The sequence below is a fragment of the Watersipora subatra genome, chromosome 1 (genome assembly GCF_963576615.1).
Source record: "Watersipora subatra chromosome 1, tzWatSuba1.1, whole genome shotgun sequence".
Classification (NCBI taxonomy): domain Eukaryota; kingdom Metazoa; phylum Bryozoa; class Gymnolaemata; order Cheilostomatida; family Watersiporidae; genus Watersipora; species Watersipora subatra.
The window spans coordinates 49,025,869-49,046,242 of record NC_088708.1 but is presented as its reverse complement, the minus strand read 5'-3'; the positions used below and the strand labels follow the sequence as shown (position 1 = coordinate 49,046,242).

At 34.7% G+C, this 20,374-nt stretch overlaps 1 protein-coding gene across 1 annotated transcript in view; it reads right to left on the bottom strand.

The window, feature by feature from the left end:
* Positions 1–478: 478 nt before the first annotated feature.
* Positions 479–20,374, bottom strand: part of LOC137388442 (uncharacterized) — a 29,737-nt gene continuing 9,841 nt past the window's right edge. The window contains exons 8-12 of the mRNA XM_068074930.1: positions 17,799–17,906; positions 15,805–16,001; positions 14,530–14,734; positions 3,217–3,363; positions 479–1,165 (exon numbers count right to left, since the gene is read on the bottom strand). Of these exons, the coding sequence (XP_067931031.1) occupies positions 494–1,165; positions 3,217–3,363; positions 14,530–14,734; positions 15,805–16,001; positions 17,799–17,906 (1,329 nt within the window). The 3' untranslated portion in view covers positions 479–493. The remainder of the gene's footprint in view (positions 1,166–3,216; positions 3,364–14,529; positions 14,735–15,804; positions 16,002–17,798; positions 17,907–20,374) is intronic.

Here is a 20,374-nt window from a genome sequence, read left to right as displayed (position 1 = left end):
TCAACAGGTCCAAGAGATCCTTCGGCTAGACATCCCCTATGATTTAATTAGGCAGCTTTGTGGGAGATTTCACATAGCATGGTCTGTTCAGTAATCTAGCTAGTTGGGTAAATATCCCCTCTCGTTATATTTCAAAAATGACAACTAAGCTTGCTGCTATTGTGATTTGTGATTGTCTTCGCTGCTCCATGCTGACTGTAGAGGCAAGTGATTTGGGTTATCAATTAGCAGTGAACTGCTACCATACGTTAAAGGGTAAGACAAATCCACACAAAAGCTTTGCAAGTATTCTGCATGCTTTATCTGTATGATAGCCAATAATATATACATACCTAAACTTTTTATCTTTATACATTACTATCAACTAGAATATGCACAGATACTAGAAGTTTATTAAAGGATTACGGTGCTGCAGTTACTAAAGGATTACGGTGCTGCAGTTACTAAAGGATTACGGTGCTGCAGTTACTAAAGGATTACGGTGCTGCAGTTACTAAAGGATTACAGTGCTGCAGTTAGAGTCTGTCATGTTTGTTGCATTCACATTGCTGCCACATTTATACCGCGTCTTTCTTGAAGCTGAATGTGATCTGCTCCTTCGTCGTGAATGGTTTTCATTTGAATCATTGTTAGCCAATTTGGGATCATGGAGACTACCTTGACTTCGCCTTAAGCGTCTGCTGCGGGAATCAGCCGTGCTTTCATAACTTCTCTGCATCAGACAATTACTAATATACGAATAGGTATCTGAGTCACTAGGTAAATCATAGGTGTCCGCAATTGAGCAAATCAAGTCAAGATTGGTAACACCTCTAAGGTCTGCAGCATACGGCCTCGGGCTATCACCGGTAGTTGATAGAATAGCCCTAGTATGCATGGGTGACCCTGTAACAGCCATTGCGGAACGCGGGACAGGGCTCCCTGGCAGCGACATAGGCATCATTAGTTTATGACTATGGAGAGGTGTCGCTGGACCTACGGGCTGCTCCGAAGTGGGTAGACAACAGATGCACAGCTGTTGGAGAAGGTGCAACTTGGAATGAAACCGTCCATTTGTTGAATTCTTGTTCTGATCTGATTCACAGCCTTCGCTGCCAGCTCGATAGTTGTCTACCTCCGAGTGTAGGTGTGGTGCCCTCTTTAGTTGGTTTATCATTCTGTCTTTCTGCAGAAAAAAAAAACCAAAACAATGCTAGCTGTACCTTAAAATTTATCATGTTACGTACAACTTTTCTTACAACTTGGGTCATTTATGTAGCTTGTAGTGAGAGTGTCAAGTTACACAGCTGCTATTCAATATGAACTTGGTACACCGCTTTCTAATGTAGAACCTTTCCAAGAAGGCACTGGATGTATTTTTATTGTCACTCTAGGTGATGTTCTAACTCCAGCAGTTATCATAAAATGATCAAAATTTCATGTCACTCTTGTCTTGGCCAGCTTTGAAAAAGGATGTGCTTCTGTCAATAAAAAGTTGACAAGCAGTCTTATTCAGTTACAGAAAGATTCTAGTTAGACAAATAAGCATTATTTAGTGTCCGTTTCACCAAAGATAGACTATTGATTAAAGGTTCAGTGAGGTCCTGTTCAGGTGAAACAGTCTGTTAATATTGGTAGCTAAGCAGCGTCTTCATTGTGGAATCAACAAACTTCAGGTCATTTGGAGAAACAATTCTCAACTGGCTGAAACTTACGGGAATGTTTGACAGCTACTCGAAAAGCAAGTATGGCCTTGATCAGTCATTCCCTGATGTATATAAGTAATTATCATGTTTCATGTTACGTATGACCACTTTCATGAAACTGGGTGTAGCAGGTTAACTCAGTTTCAGCAGCACAAGATGATGTCTATTAGTAGTAAAATCACTTTTTATCCAAATTGTTCTTCTCTTATTAGGTAGATCGTTTTTTCGGGTGTCGGCTAATTGATTTCACAGATAGAGAGCAATCAAACGTTTGATGTCCTCCTTCCACAACTAGCAGCAATCAAATACCCAACTTGTTTTGTTCATGATGATGAGTTTTGTTAAGTACTTGCTACCAGTTGTTTCCATAACCTATAAATATATTAATATTGAAGAGCTGATAGCCTATGATTCTACGAAGAGGGGCATGAATCGGGGGTAAATCTGATATCACACATATTTTAGATGAGCTTTGAGCTCAGTAACTGTGTATTTACAAAATGTATACGGATATTTCCATGCTGTTGAACGTTTACAGACAGACCGATGTTAATAACTATAAAATCTAACAAATCTTAACAGGTTTTATGATTGAAGTGCAGTAAGGTGGAGTCTATCTGAAGCAAACAGCTAAATCAAGTCCAATTGACCAGTGAAAGACCAGCAGTATCAGTTGCGTTGTTTACTGTTGCTCTCTGTCGAGAGGCAGCGAGAGACTACCATGAACTAGCTCATGTTTGTACCATCTTTTGGACACGTATAGCAATACAAATATGGATATATTTCAAAATATATCCATATTTTGCTATCTTGATTGTTCAATAATATTTAGCAGTTATTTCTATTCTTGCCCCAGTCACGCTTTGCTGTTCAGTTCTCATTCATCTCTTATAAGTTTCATTTTTGCATATACAATGTACAATCCATGTGGTACATGTATGTGTACATATACATGAGGTATATTTGGATAGTATCCAAGTATACCACATTTAAGGACATGTACATACATGTACATGTCCTTGTATACTTGGATAGTGCAATGTAATTTATGCAAGAGTGAAATTTGTTAGAGATCAGTGAGCGCTGACCAGTATAGCAATTGTGAAAGTTTATAGAGCCTTTTAAGTGTTCTAAGATGTTTAAATCGTGACTCATACTTAGAAAGGAACTTAGTTTCTGCTTCACGGAAATTCTCGCGTCACGGGTGGGTCTGGAACATAACTCTACGATGTCGGAGAGATTGCTGGAGTGTCATATTAAAATGAATGATTTCTGACTAGCTCAGCTCTACTTGCCAATCACACACCAAGTGCTTACCCGTAATACATCGGTTACACTGCGGAGTATTGATAGGTCAGATATACAGCTCAGTTGGCCTCCAAGCATTAGATGAAATTGGATTTAAACCGCAAGCCTTCATAATTTATGTACTCAAACAGCCCACTGGTGCTACCGAACACATCGACAATAGAAACATACAAAAACTCAGCCCTCAGCCTTCATGCCTAGTGCAGCCATCTTTTATTCTCACCTCATCTAGCTGTTGCTTAAGGTAGTGGTTCTCTCCTAATATTTTGAGCAGTTCGTCCCCAACATTACTAGACATCGGCTCCTGTATGTACTTGGATGCTGAGGCCATGTATGGCTCATCGCCCTTGGTGCTGCAGACAGCAATTATCTGCAATACAAGTTTGGGATCATCTTCTCTTGTACGTAATTACTGCTATAATATATTACCGTAGCTAGGCTATGACAGGTCACCTTTGCTGGTCTGCAGAATTTGATGCTCTAACCAAGTTAACATTTGTAGGTGATACCACTTTGTGAAATGGCAAGCCCATGCAACAGTAAGCCGTAAATGCCTAAACTAATGGAGCTAGATTATTGATTTCAAGCCGTATTATCTTATTCTGAAAATTTTCATTACAAAAAAGCTCAACATCTTGAAATTACATAGGTTCAAGTATGTTTGCTTGTTTGTTAAATGTTATGAACTACCTTTTAAATTTGTGTGACCTCTGGTAGACCTGCTTTTCCATCCCACCGAGTTTGTTGTATATAAACTGAGATTTGAGGCTTGGCAGTAATGCATGTATTAAACTACAAGATGTATGTTAAGTTTAGTCACTAATTTTGAGGGTAGTTACTAACGCAAATGTTTCAGTACAGTATTTTGGATATTTAATAGTAAAACTAGTGCTACGATACCCTGTGTCAGGTTACACAATAGACTTCCGTAGACTGATCGAGTCGATGACTCGTAGTTATTAATATTATTGGTAACTGATATATCATGCATTAGATCCATGATAAAAATCGTCAGACCAGGTTGGCTGTATCGCCCAATCTTCACTATAGAGAGAGCCATGGCCATCCATCTATGGCAACTGTGGAGGCCCAGAAAAAAGATTGCATCATATAGGATTCGAACTCCCATGGCATGGTAAACCAATTATACCCCAGCAGTAGTATAGTGAGAGCAGATCTACACATAATAGGCGGAGCTTAGGGAGCAGGAAGTGACATCACATCAGGATCTGTTTGATTGACAGTTGGGGGGCGGAGCTAGGCGGTGTTGAGTCATGGTGTGAGTCATGGCGATCTGTGTGATTCGTGGTGCGAGTAATGGTGTGAGTTGGTTGGTGACGTCGCGGTGGTGGTGTCGGTGGCCGAGTGGTGAGTCGGGCCGCGAGACGATTCGCGGTTGTATTTGGGATTATCGGATTTCGTTGGCGTCCGGTAGAGGTCGCTCTTCCGTGCCGTTTCGGGGATTGACGGAGAGCTCGGTGGCGACGGGTTGACGGACGGTGGCGGATGGATTTCGAGATCGTCGGAGCTTGTATGTATTTTCTTTTTTCCGATCCCGAATGAGAATGATGTGTCTGCGAACGAATATTCATTTTGATTGTAAACTTCATAAATTCTGAAATTATCCATCGCTGTTATGGTTCCACTACTTTTTTAAAGATAATGTATAAATTGATGGAGTATTATTAGTTAGTGTTGATTGTTACTGGAGCTTCTGGGGAGTCAACTTCCAATAGTATGAATATCGACATTATTTCTGAAAGAACTTCCCAATTGAATATGAAACAAAGAGAGTATAGAAGACCAACCAAGTCTAGATTGAACAGAACTACGTCATTACGAAGATCATCAAGAAAAAGTTCGGTAGTAAAGCGGTTATTCGAATCCAAGGAAAATTATATGGAAGGAGATGAGAAAATTACGTCACCTATTGCAACAGTTTTTAAAACCGAGGAAATGCAAGAACCATGGAAATGGATTGATCTAAAAGTTTTGGATATTCCAGCTTCGTTAGAAGTAATACAAGCAAATAAGTCTGAAGAAAATGACAATTGTGAGATTGCGTTGCAATTCTTCGTTGAACGTAAGGGAGAGCGTGTGGTATTATGTTCGATCATCGAACCTCAAAAGTATAACATTCCCTCATCATTTCAATGGTTGACACCAGCTCTCATGATATTGGATCGAAGTGAGATTTACATGAACTCTAAGTCTTCATCAGGATTAAAACTTTTCAGAATTGACGGAGCATGCAATCTGAAGGAATTCAGAGAGAAATTAAACGAAGATTATAAACTCTGTATATCAAGACAGTAATGAGTTAAGGAAATGATATTATGATTAAATTTTATATAGTTTATTTGATGATATATCATAGGGATTTAAACTTACTATCAATGGATATGTTATTGAATAAAAGTTTTGTATATAAAAATGCTAAAACATAATATAAAAAAGACTATTGAATTTCATTCAATCCCAATTTTCTTCTTCTTCTTTCATTGTCGAATGAGAATGAACTGTCTACAATCAAAACATACATTATTTTTAGTGAGATATAGTAAAAGTAAGACATACAATCAGATTAGATGTACATATACTTATTATCTGTACTTTAATAACACTCCTGATGATCTCTTACTACACTTTATAATAATTGTACATATACTTATTCTCTGTACTTTATTAACACTCCTGATGATCTCTGACAGCACTTTATAATAATTGTACATATACTTATTCTCTGTACTTTATTAACACTCTTGATGATCTTTTACAGCACTTTAGAATAATTGTACATATACTTATTCTCTGTACTTTATTAATACTCCTGATGATCTCTTACAGCACTTTATAATAATTGTACACATACTTATTCTCAGTACTTTATTAACACTCCTGATGATTTTTTACAGCACTTTAGAATAATTGTACACATACTTATTCTCTGTACTTTATTAACACTCTTGATGATCTCTTACTACACTTTATAATAATTGTACACATACTTATTCTCTGTATTTTATTAACACTCTTGATGGACTTTTACTACACTTTATAATAATTGTACACATACTTCTTCTCTGTACTTTTTTACCACACCTGATGATCTCTTACAGCACTTTATAATAATTGTACATATACTTATTCTCAGTACTTTATTAACACTCTTGATGATCTCTTACAGCACTTTATAATAATTGTACATATACTTATTCTCAGTACTTTATTAACACTCTTGATGATCTCTTACAGCACTTTATAATAATTGTACACATACTTATTCTCAGTACTTTATTAACACTCCTAATGATCTCTTACAGTACTTTATAATAATTGTACACATACTTATTCTCTGTACTTTATTAACACTCTTGATGATCTCTTACAGCACTTTATAATAATTGTACACATACTTATTCTCAGTACTTTATTAACACTCTTGATGATCTCTTACAGCACTTTATAATAATTGTACACATACTTATTCTCAGTACTTTATTAACACTCTTGATGATTTTTTACAGCACTTTATAATAATTGTACACATACTTATTCTCTGTATTTTATTAACACTCTTGATGGTCTTTTACTACACTTTATAATAATTGTACACATACTTATTCTCTGTACTTTTTTACCACACCTGATGATCTCTTACAGCACTTTAGAATAATTGTACACATACTTATTCTCTGTACTTTATTAACACTCTTGATGATCTCTTACTACACTTTATAATAATTGTACACATACTTATTCTCTGTATTTTATTAACACTCTTGATGGACTTTTACTACACTTTATAATAATTGTACACATACTTATTCTCAGTACTTTATTAACACTCCTAATGATCTCTTACAGTACTTTATAATAATTGTACATATACTTATTCTCTGTACTTTATTAACACTCTTGATGATCTCTTACAGCACTTTATAATAATTGTACACATACTTATTCTCAGTACTTTATTAACACTCCTGATGATCTCTTAATACACTTTATAATAATTGTACATATACTTATTCTCTGTACTTTATTAACACTCTTGATGATCTCTTACTACACTTTATAATAATTGTACATATACTTATTCTCAGTACTTTATTAACACTCCTGATGATCTCTTACAGCACTTTATAATAATTGTACATATACTTATTCTCAGTACTTTATTAACACTCTTGATGATCTCTCACAGTACTTTATAATAATTGTACATATACTTATTCTCTGTACTTTATTAACACTCCTGATGATCTCTTACAGCACTTTATAATAATTGTACATATACTTATTCTCTGTACTTTATTAACACTCTTGATGATCTCTTAATACACTTTATAATAATTGTACATATACTTAATATCTGTACTTTATTAACACTCTTGATGAACTCTTACAGAACTTTATAATAATTGTACATATACTTATTATCTGTACTTTAATAACACTCCTGATGATCTCTTACTACACTTTATAATAATTGTACATATACTTATTCTCTGTACTTTATTAACAATCCTGATGATCTCTGACAGCACTTTATAATAATTGTACATATACTTATTCTCTGTACTTTATTAACACTCTTGATGATCTCTTACAGAACTTTATAATAATTGTACATATACTTATTATCTGTACTTTAATAACACTCCTGATGATCTCTTACTACACTTTATAATAATTGTACATATACTTATTCTCTGTACTTTATTAATACTCATGTTCTCTTACAACACTTTATAATAATTGTACACATACTTATTCTCAGTACTTTATTAACACTCCTGATGATCTTTTACAGCACTTTAGAATAATTGTACACATACTTATTCTCTGTATTTTATTAACACTCTTGATGGTCTTTTACTACACTTTATAATAATTGTACACATACTTATTATCTGTACTTTTTTACCACACCTGATGATCTCTTACAGCACTTTATAATAATTGTACATATACTTATTCTCTGTACTTTATTAATACTCCTGATGTTCTCTTACAACACTTTATAATAATTGTACACATACTTATTCTCTGTACTTTATTAACACTCTTGATGATCTCTTACTACACTTTATAATAATTGTACACATACTTATTCTCTGTATTTTATTAACACTCTTGATGGTCTTTTACTACACTTTATAATAATTGTACACATACTTATTATCTGTACTTTTTTACCACACCTGATGATCTCTTACAGCACTTTATAATAATTGTACATATACTTATTCTCAGTACTTTATTAACACTCTTGATGATCTCTTACACCACTTTATAATAATTGTACATATACTTATTCTCTGTACTTTATTAACACTCTTGATGAACTCTTACAGAACTTTATAATAATTGTACATATACTTATTATCTGTACTTTAATAACACTCCTGATGATCTCTTACTACACTTTATAATAATTGTACATATACTTATTCTCTGTACTTTATTAACAATCCTGATGATCTCTGACAGCACTTTATAATAATTGTACATATACTTATTCTCTGTACTTTATTAACACTCTTGATGATCTCTTACAGCACTTTATAATAATTGTACATATACTTATTCTCTGTACTTTATTAATACTCCTGATGTTCTCTTACAGCACTTTATAATAATTGTACACATACTTATTCTCAGTACTTTATTAACACTCCTGATGATCTTTTACAGCACTTTAGAATAATTGTACACATACTTATTCTCTGTACTTTATTAACACTCTTGATGATCTCTTACTACACTTTATAATAATTGTACACATACTTATTCTCTGTATTTTATTAACACTCTTGATGGTCTTTTACTACACTTTATAATAATTGTATTATTCTCAGTACTTTATTAACACTCCTGATCATCTCTTACTACACTTTATAATAATTATACATCTACTTATTCTCAGTACTTTATTAACACTCCTAATGATCTCTTACAGTACTTTATAATAATTGTACATATACTTATTCTCAGTACTTTATTAACACTCCTGATGATCTCATACAGCAATTTAGAATAATTGTACACATACTTATTCTCTGTACTTTATTAACACTCTTGATGATCTCTTACTACACTTTATAATAATTGTACATATACTTATTCTCTGTACTTTATTAACACCCCTAATGATCTCTTACAGCACTTTATAATAATTGTACATATACTTAATATCTGTACTTTATTAACACTCTTGATGAACTCTTACAGCACTTTATAATAATTGTACATATACTTATTATCTGTACTTTAATAACACTCCTGATGATCTCTTACTACACTTTATAATAATTGTACATATACTTATTCTCTGTACTTTATTAACACTCCTGATGATCTCTGACAGCACTTTATAATAATTGTACATATACTTATTCTCTGTACTTTATTAACACTCTTGATGATCTCTTACAGCACTTTATAATAATTGTACATATACTTATTCTCTGTACTTTATTAATACTCCTGATGTTCTCTTACAGCACTTTATAATAATTGTACACATACTTATTCTCAGTACTTTATTAACACTCTTGATGGTCTTTTACAGCACTTTAGAATAATTGTACACATACTTATTCTCTGTACTTTTTTACCACACCTGATGATCTCTTACAGCACTTTATAATAATTGTACATATACTTATTCTCAGTACTTTATTAACACTCTTGATGATCTCTTACAGCACTTTATAATAATTGTACATATACTTATTCTCAGTACTTTATTAACACTCTTGATGATCTCTTACAGCACTTTATAATAATTGTACATATACTTATTCTCAGTACTTTATTAACACTCCTGATGATCTCTTACAGCACTTTATAATAATTGTACATATACTTATTCTCAGTACTTTATTAACGCTCCTGATCATCTCTTACTACACTTTATAATAATTGTACATATACTTATTCTCAGTACTTTATTAACACTCCTGATGATCTCTTACAGTACTTTATAATAATTGTACATATACTTATTCTCAGTACTTTATTAACACTCCTGATGATCTCTTACAGTACTTTATAATAATTGTACATATGCTTTTTCTCTGTACTTTATTAACACTCCTAATGATCTCTTACAGTACTTTATAATAATTGTACATATACTTATTCTCAGTACTTTATTAACACTCCTAATGATCTCTTACAGCACTTTATAATAATTGTACACATACTTATTCTCTGTACTTTATTAACACACCTGATGATCTCTTACTACACTTTATAATAATTGTACATATACTTATTCTCAGTACTTTATTAACACTCCTGATTGCACTGTGAGAGATCATCATGAGTAATCAGTATATTGAGAATTATTCCATGAAGCGGTAAAGCACCCATGAATCCTTTAATTAAATTAAACTAGTAGACTTGCTAGCATCACATTCTAACTGATATCTTCAAAATATGGAAAAGACTGTGAAGTGATATATAATACACAATCTTTCGATAAAATCATGACAAAATACTTTTGGTAAAGAGAACCCTGTTATCATTCATCAATCTTTGAGAGAATAAATGATACATACTACATTTATTCAAAACAATACATATATTCATTTTCTTTATATTCTCTTCAAAACGAATACTTACCTATACCTACCTTAGTACAATTCCTCCATCTGTCCATTGGGCCTTCTTTTTTTTTGCTCATCCCTCTATTTACTGGGCAAGAGACTGTTATGGAATGGTTAAGCCAAACCAAACAGGAGAATTCCATAGGCAAGCCTAGGAAAACACTCAGGTCGATTGCCAAGGCGCTTGTCCACACGACAGCCTGAACACAGCGACACTCAACGAACTTAATCGCGAGTAGCCGGCTAACAGAATTCTAGCTGAAGCATACAAGCCTTATGGTATCAACGCTCGATTGCCCCAAAATCTCAATCTGTATATAAGTAGGCATCAGGAGCAGGACTAAGTGATGAAAAGGAAAATTACACTGAGCAAGCTTCTTATACAGAGTATTGAAGAATAGTGGCGTATCCAACAGAATCAATGAAGCGAAAATAGTAAACAGATTTTCGCGAAATTGAATTTCGCGAAAGTGAATTTCGCGAAATTACACATTATATATATATATTATATAGTCATCTTTCGCGAAATTGAATTTCGCGAAAGTGAATTTCGCGAAATTACACATTATATATATTATATAGTCAACTTTCGCGAAATTGAATTTCGCGAAAGTGAATTTCGCGAAATTGGATTTCGCGAAATTACACATTATATATATATTATATAGTCAACTTTCGCGAAATTGAATTTCGCGAAAGTGAATTTCGCGAAATTGTATTTCGCGAAATTGGATTTCGCGAATTTACACATATATATTATATAGTCAACTTTCGCGAAATTGGATTTCGCGAAATTGGATTTCGCGAAATTACACATATATATTATATAGTCAACTTTCGCGAAATTGAATTTCGCGAAAGTGAATTTCGCGAAATTGGATTTCGCGAAATTGGATTTCGCGAAATTACACATATATATTATATAGTCAACTTTCGCGAAATTGAATTTCGCGAAAGTGAATTTCGCGAAATTGGATTTCGCGAAATTGGATTTCGCGAAATTACACATATATATTATATAGTCAACTTTCGCGAAATTGAATTTCGCGAAAGTGAATTTCGCGAAAACTGTTTAGCTGATTTTACAATTTCGTGAACATAAATTACACAAATTTAATGAACCATAACATTGCTTCTACTTACTATATAAGCAACGAGAAAGAATAAGTTTTTCATCTCATTTTATTTATAATAGTTTACAATGTGTGCTCGAGACAAAAACGTGGATAGACTCCTAACTCAGACAAATTGCATCGACACGTGTGTGGAGATATGGGGCTACTGCCCTTGGGGTAGAGAGGTAGATCCTGAAAAACAGAAGGCTTTTCGATTCAAGATCAACCTTCAAAAGAAAGTAAGTACTACATTATAATATTTTACTAAATTATATTTTTGATTAAAGGAAACTTGAGAATATAAACTACATATTAAATATATTTCGAATTATAGGGTTTGCTTAAATGAAACAATTAAATTATACAAAGTAATTTTGGAAATTATTGTAGAAATCATTGGTCATGCAGCAGCAAAGAGAGGAGTTCTTTCGTAACTTCGATGTTACATTGACTTTAAAAGTAAGTATTACATTATATTTATTTCGTCTAATATCGTTGTATAATGATAAAACATGTAACTAAAGATCAAATACATTCAACAAAATTCACTCCAATTGGTATGTAGGAATGTTAAAATGAGTATCAATCTGTGAAAACAGTAATTAATATTTTGTATAACTCCACTTTAAAACAAAAGGAGTTGGAATTGAAATTCAAAGTAAGACCTGACTGTGTTTTAATTTGTCTGCTTGTTCTACTCTGACTATAATCAATGCAATTGTAGGATCCTGGGCATCACCGAACTAAATATAGTCCTTTTCGGAGAAGGCTTTATGAATTTGAATCTTCAGTAAGTAGTACATTATATTTATTTCTTTATTTTAACTGAATATCCTCCTCTGTCTGTGTGTCCTAGTCTGACTATGTGATGTAACATATTTGTTTTTCTTATTGTCTGTATGTCCTACTCTAGCTGATTGCATATCCTATTCTGTCTGCATTACATCTTGCATATCATTCTATGATTCGATGACTAATGCAATTGAAATTTACAATTTAAGTTGGAGTCCATTGTGAATGTAGAGTCTACTATCTCAGCAAGGTTATAGTAATCCATCCTGACTGTAATCATTGCAATTGCAGGCTCCCGTATCTCAACAGGAAGATTCCATTCAGAAAAAGGATGGATCTTCTTCTTCTTCAGTAAGTATTACATTATATTTGATTTTTAGTTTGAATGAATGATCTAATCTGATTGTATGTCTTACTTTTACTATATCTCACTAAAAATAATGTATGTTTTGATTGTAGACAGTTCATTCTCATTCGACAATGAAAGAAGAAGAAGAAAATTGGGATTGAATGAAATTCAAGAAAGATGTATTCCAAAACTTTCCTTTTTAAAACGAATGACAGAATGATTTTGAATTTTTTGTAACATTTATAGTTTATATTTTATAATAAGAACTTATCTCTCATTCAACCAAATATATAACAATCTCCGGAAAATCAACCCCTCGGTGTCCCAGATATTAACCCCCTCACTCATCCGGTAGGTAATCTCTCGCTCTCCTCGATAATCCGCGAGATCCACTCCGGAAAACCATCCAGCCCTCGATGTCCCAGATATTCACCCCCACTATTCCACCGATAATCGGCGACGATTCGCCCGACTAATCCGCGACGATTCCCCCGACTAATCCCGCGATAATCCGCGTTTAATCGGATGACTCATCCCCCCACTAATCGGATGACTCATCCACAGATAATCCGCCGATTACGCCAGGAGCGGATCCATACCCCCTCGAATTCAACCCCCTACTCTACACCACAATTTCCCCCCAAACCCCAACATCTCATTCAACTCCACGCAATTCAATCTACACCCCTAGCCAATTTAATTCGCAACCCCCTTTTTCTATCCCCCCGCTGGATCCGTCACTTTTATGTGTAGATCTGCTCTCTACATACTACTCCCAGCTACTTCACCAATCACCCACCAGGCATTCCACAATAATTGTACTGGAAGTTATTACATCTGACGCTGTCTCACGGCACATTAGACTACCAGGGTACTAACGAACTATGATTAAAAGGACAGTTGAATGAACAGCAGTTAAATGTTATTTATATTCTCCTATTCTATTCTCAGCCCTATACTTTGTTGAGCTGGGGATAAACTAACAAACTGATGAAGCTAGTGCTGACACCAAGTTAACAAAAAGTGCTGATGCCGAGTTAACAGAAAGTGCTGACGCCGAGTTAACATAAAGTGCTGACACCGAGTTAACATAAAGTGCTGACACCGAGTTAACATAAAGTGCTGACATCGAGTCAACAGAAAGTGCTGACACCGAGTTAACAAAAAGTGCTGACCCTATAATAACATATTTGTGATATTCCTCTAGACAATAGAGCAATACCAGTTATTTACTAAAATTACCTAACAAGTTATATCTATGCCGCTAGAGTTATCTAGAGCTAATATTTGTCAAATTTATTTGATAGGCAAGTGGGGTTTAATGCAGACTATCAATTATCAAAAAACAATTTTGATGTGAAGAGATTCAATATAAGCAATGAAACAATAGAGTTATTCATGTTGAGAAATGACTTTCTAACAATGTTTTAACAATAAAGTGAACCATCTAGAAGATTTCAGAATGATCTGATGTTTACTATTCTGATGATGACAGTCGGTGCAGGTTTGTCAGCCATTCTTATGATGACAGTCGGTGCAGGTTTGTCAGCCATTCTTATGATGACATTTTGTGCAGGTTTGTCTACACACTTAATTTTGACTGACAACTGACTAGGCTACTTTTTGGCCAAAATAATTTTACCAAAATGTGCGTTTCCTACCTTGTGTGCAAAGGCACTGGAAAGGCCAACAGTGGTGGTAAGCCAGCACAACATGGCAGCCATATATTCAAGAACTTGAGGACTGTCTGTGTATAGAGCTGCAACAGCGGATATTGCGGATATGGAGATGAGGGTGATACCAGCTGTCAGTAATATGCTTTTTCCTTCATCCAGTGCAGGAAATGTTACATGACGAATGGACCACCTGTTGGTAACAAGCATCAAAAACTGATGAGTTGGACCCTGAATACAACACTTGCTAGTCTTGTTGCATATTAGGCTTTTAGAGGAAACTGAGAACAGTTGACTAATATACAAACATTGATAAAAAAACTAATATATAGCTCAACACATGGGTGGTATTTATGGCGCTTATGCAGCTCTTGACGGTCAACATTTAACTTGAAGGAATGAAAGTTTTTCTCTTTCTCATTCATCAAACACAAAGCTAAATTCCTTACAGTAGCTCAATACTGTGCATATTCATTCACACAAAATGATTTTTATCTCAACGGAAGGTGAATTGGTATCACCGCAAAGAGTTGTCTTTTCATATGTACATGATTCCAAAACTAGAATAGATTACGATGACATGGCCTAGGCTGACACACTGATAGAATGAAACTGTGTTCCCTTAATAAGATTCGCATTAATTAATAGAAACATTAAAAAACTAGTTTTTCAAAGATTTTATGAATCACTCTGACCTATTGACCTTTGGTACTGTAACATAGTTCTAAAACCTCATGGCTCTGTCACATTGCCCTGATAACCCATGGCAGCGTCACATTGCCCTGATAACCCATAGCAGCGTCACATTGCCCTGATAACCCATAGCAGCGTCACATCGCCCTGATAACCCATGGCAGCGTCACATCGCCCTGATAACCCATGGCAGCGTCACATCGCCCTGATAACCCATGGCAGCGTCACATCGCCCTGATAATCCATGGCATCGTCACATCGCCCTGATAATCCATGGCATCGTCACATTGCCCTTATAACCCATGACACTGCCACATTGCCCTGATAACCCATGGCAGCATCACATTGTCGTGATTACTCATGGCAGCGTCACATTGTCGTGATTACTCATGGCAGCGTTACATTGCCCTAACAACCCATATCCCTTCACATATCTCTCATAACATAGCCTTTCACATCACCCTAGCGACACATGATTTTATTAACTACACCCATCAATGCAACAATTACCTACTGGACAAATAAACTACTATATTCACCTATTAGCACAAGTGTGATTGCTAAACTCACCCAATGACACAGCAGAGTAGAATAAATAACTTCTTGTATATTCCAAGAACCAATAACCATGTTGAGTGATGCGCCGAGGTACATGTGGACACCGACTCACATATGATGGGGTCTGACAGTTGCCATCCCAGCATGAAGGATATATCAAGGACGAGGAGGGCGAGGATTCCAGCTACAAGATTTCCATCTTTGATCAGCTGAAAGTAAACGCAAAGAAGATGCTAGTAACAGCCGTTGTACAGTCTTCTTTTGGCTGTTTACATTGAGGTATAATGGAGCAGGAAGTGCTCCGTCATAAAACAAGCTTAGCTGGTCTTTAAAACTCCAATTACATAACAATTCTGTAAGGCTTAGTAATAAAAAATTAGTCTTTGTGGATAGTCAATACACTGATTGTTCATATAATACCAACACTTCATTTTTAATGCGCTATATATGAGGCCAGAGTGCTTACAGAGATGAGCACCAAGCTTGACCTCAGTTCATTGCTTACAGCCGTGAACAGGTGTTTACAGGTGCCTATACATAGCATCATTAAGCTTCCAAAGCTGTTGTAATGCTATTATTTTCAGGAATAAAACAGCTTCAAGGTTTATTATAGTTTTGTATACTTTCTTTACCTTAGAACAATACATCAATTTATGAAATATATATTTTAATAGCCTAGCTTGTGCAGTTAACTACAGAGACAGAGATTTTGAGTGACATAGTAGCTTTATACATGTGTTTGAGACTTTGCTCATTGGCAAGGGCAACTGCTGCAAGTATTTGGGAACCACTTAAAACTAACAACTTCTGCACATTCTAAAACTGTGTGTTCATTGGTCAACAATTATAGAGATTTAATTAACTAAAAACTGGTTTGACCAACCTTTCAAAGCATAAGGAATTTTTTTGTATTACTGCCCAATCAAAAACTTGTTGAACAATCAATTAAAATTCAGACTGCTTATTATTACATGATTATTCTGTCATTATAACCAATGAGAAAGATATTTATTTCAACGAACATAGTTTCATTTCATTATGTAAAATGACTAGTTTTACTTTGCAATGTTTTTAGCCTTAAAATTATTCTACAAGGTATGATAAAGCTCCTCAACTACATGTAACTATTTCCGTTGCAACTTGTTAACAATAATAAATGCATTGAGCTACAAGTTTATGTTATGTCACAACAGGCTTAAAAAGTCATCAATGATCACATGAAAGCAAACTTTAGTTAAACCACTAAAACTATTTCAATAAAGTAAAAAATTCAATAGATTTTTTACTTTATAGCTTTGCTGAACTTTTAACAAAGTCAAATTTTATACTGAAATTTAGCTTTCATCCAGAGTTGAGCTGTGTCAAAATGCCAAAGTTGAGAGACTAATGCACCAAAAGGTAACTTGAACATTTCACTTGATCTATTAGTTTAGTCAGGCAATGAGCTTTCGTTTGTCCATTCATTGCTAAGTAGTTTTGATGCTTAGGAATGAACAAAATTAAAATCTAAATTATTTTTATTAAAATATAGAGTAGACCTTTGCAATATGACGAGTGTAAAATTTTACAGAAAACAAATAACCCTTGAAAGCGCATAACTTTTCAAGTCCTTGTATCTCTTATAACCAGATAGGCTTAAACATATCAGCAAATTCTCATAAAAAAATTCAGACTTAGACATTTGACGTACCGACTACTACTCTAAAACAGATTTTGCTGTTTTAATGTGACAATGCCTAGTCTACAGATGGCATCCAGAAAAAGTTGTATATCCTTAACCTACTAATTGACCCAACATTATTGGTTTGTGCTATCTGCACTTGCAATCAATGAGAATGAAATAGAAAGAAGCAAGCGCAACACGATCACTGGTTTCAGCTCACCAATGATCGCTTACAGTGATTGATTATCCCAAATATCAGAGAAAATCTAAGAGCAGATATTGGCTATTGTAAGAATAACAAAAATTAATTTATAAATACTTCTTAATGAACCAACAAACACACCTTGTTCTTCTTTCTCTGATATGTGAAGAGCTGGTAGACTCTCCAGCCTTTGACAAACATGGAACCCACAAGCAGGGTGAACCCGATGACCAGCAGCCAGTATTGAAGCTGAAAAAGGTTACATGATTAGCAAAGAACACAGTGGAAGATAGAGGAGATAGTTAACTCGGTAAGTTCCTAGTATAATGTCTATCGAGGAGGTTTAAAGAGGCCTTCAGCAAAGTAACTGACAGGTACACATGCTATATAAAAATTAGGTAAATACTGCTAGAGCTAACCTTGAGCCAAAGTAACAGTGAATGAAGGCAGTGATGAATGATAAATTAGCTACAACTGAACCTACCTCATTTAACACCTACTGTAGGTAACACCTACTGCAGGTAACACATACTGTAGGTAACACATACAACAAGAGTAATACATACTGCAGGCCACACCTATCACAGATGACATACACAGCAGGTGACACCTGTCACAGGTAACACCAACTCAAAGTAACAGTAACTTTATATCCCATAGTAATGATTACTTGAAGTCAGATGGGTGACATCACAGAGTAGCTAGCTAAAGTAAAACACATAAAAGGTAGTAGTTCCCCAGGGCAACAGTAGTACAGGGTAAGGTTGATCCTATGTGACAATGACTCATAGTGACAGCTAGCTAAGGTAAAGTTGTTACAAGTCAATGTAGAACTAGTATGACCAGATGAGGAAGGGTGCCCGGTTAGTGGAGTAACCACATATTAGGTTAATGAATAGGCAAGTCAAAGAATGTGCCCCATCTGTTCCGACTTCAACACGATGCTGCAAGTTTTCACATGAACCAAAGCATTGATGTGGCATCATTCCCTAGAATGCAGTTATCTGGAGCTCAAATTACACATGCGGTAGTTGTAGCCTGTAGTCAAATATTGAAGTACAGTCTGAAGTTTGTGAAAGAACGTTAACAACAAGACACCTATGACAAGATGTTAACAGCAAGATGCACATGAACGCATACAACAAGTTGTTGACAGCAAGATGCCCATGATAAGATGTTAACAGCAAGATGCATACAACAAGTTGTTAACAGCAAGATGCATACAACAAGTTGTTGACAGCAAGATGCCCATGACAAGATGTTGACAGCAAGTTGCCCATGACAAGATGTTAACAGCAAGATACATACAACAAGTTGTTAACAGCAAGATGCCCATGACAAGATGTTAACAGCAAGATGCCTATGACAAGATGTTAACAGCAAGATGCACATGAACGCATACAACAAGTTGTTGACAGCAAGATGCCCATGACAAGATGTTAACAGCAAGATGCATACAACAAGTTGTTAACAGCAAGATGCCCATGATAAGATGTTAACAGCAAGATGCATACAACAAGATGTTGACAGCAAGATGCCCATGATAAGATGTTAACAGCAAGATGCATACAACAAGATGTTGACAGCAAGATGCCCATGACAAGATGTTAACAGCAAGATGCATACAACAAGATGTTAACAGCAAGATGCCCATGACAAGATGTTAACAGCAAGATGCCTATGACAAGATGTTAACAGCAAGATGCACATGAACGCATACAACAAGTTGTTGACAGCAAGATGCCCATGACAAGATGTTGACAGCAAGATGCCCATGACAAGATGTTAACAGCAAGATGCATACAACAAGTTGTTGACAGCAAGATGCCCATGACAAGATGTTAACAGCAAGATGCCCATGACAAGTTGTTGACAGCAAGATACTAATGACAGGATATTAACAAGATACTCATAAGGTGGGGCAAGATATAGAAATATAAATAACCCATAACTTATCACAGTTAAATGACAAAGAGTGACTAGTATAATTTGAACACCTCAGAGTTTATAGTATCTAGTATATAGTAACTAGTATATAATAACTAGTATATAGTAACTAGTATATAGTAACTAGTATATAGTAACTAGTATATAGTAACTAGTATATAATAACTAGTATATAATAACTAGTATATATTAACTAGTATATAGTAACTAGTATATAATAACTAGTATATAATAACTAGTATATATTAACTAGTATATAGTAGCTAGTATATAATAACTAGTATATAATAACTAGTATATAGTAACTAGTATATAATAACTAGTATATATTAACTAGTATATAGTAGCTAGTATATAGTAACTAGTATATAGTAACTAGTATATAGTAACTAGTATATAGTAGCTAGTATATAATAACTAGTATATAGTAGCTAGTATACAGTAACTAGTGTATAGCAACTAGTATATAGTAACTAGGTGTTGAGCGTGGTCTTCAATCAGACATCACTTGTGTAAAATGTTGTGAGAGAAGCTCACATCTCTAACAAGTTATACATGTATGTATGTACCTGTCGAGGTAGACTTGTTACACGATGAAACGATATGCAGACAATTTTGGGATCCAACATGTATTCAGGACGACACTTAATTACATGGAACTTAAATGAACTCTTCAAGGGAGCTGTTATCATTAAGTAAGTAATTACTTACATACTATTATAGGTACTGTATTATTTAACTTTAGTAGCATTGTTAGAAGAATGTTAAAT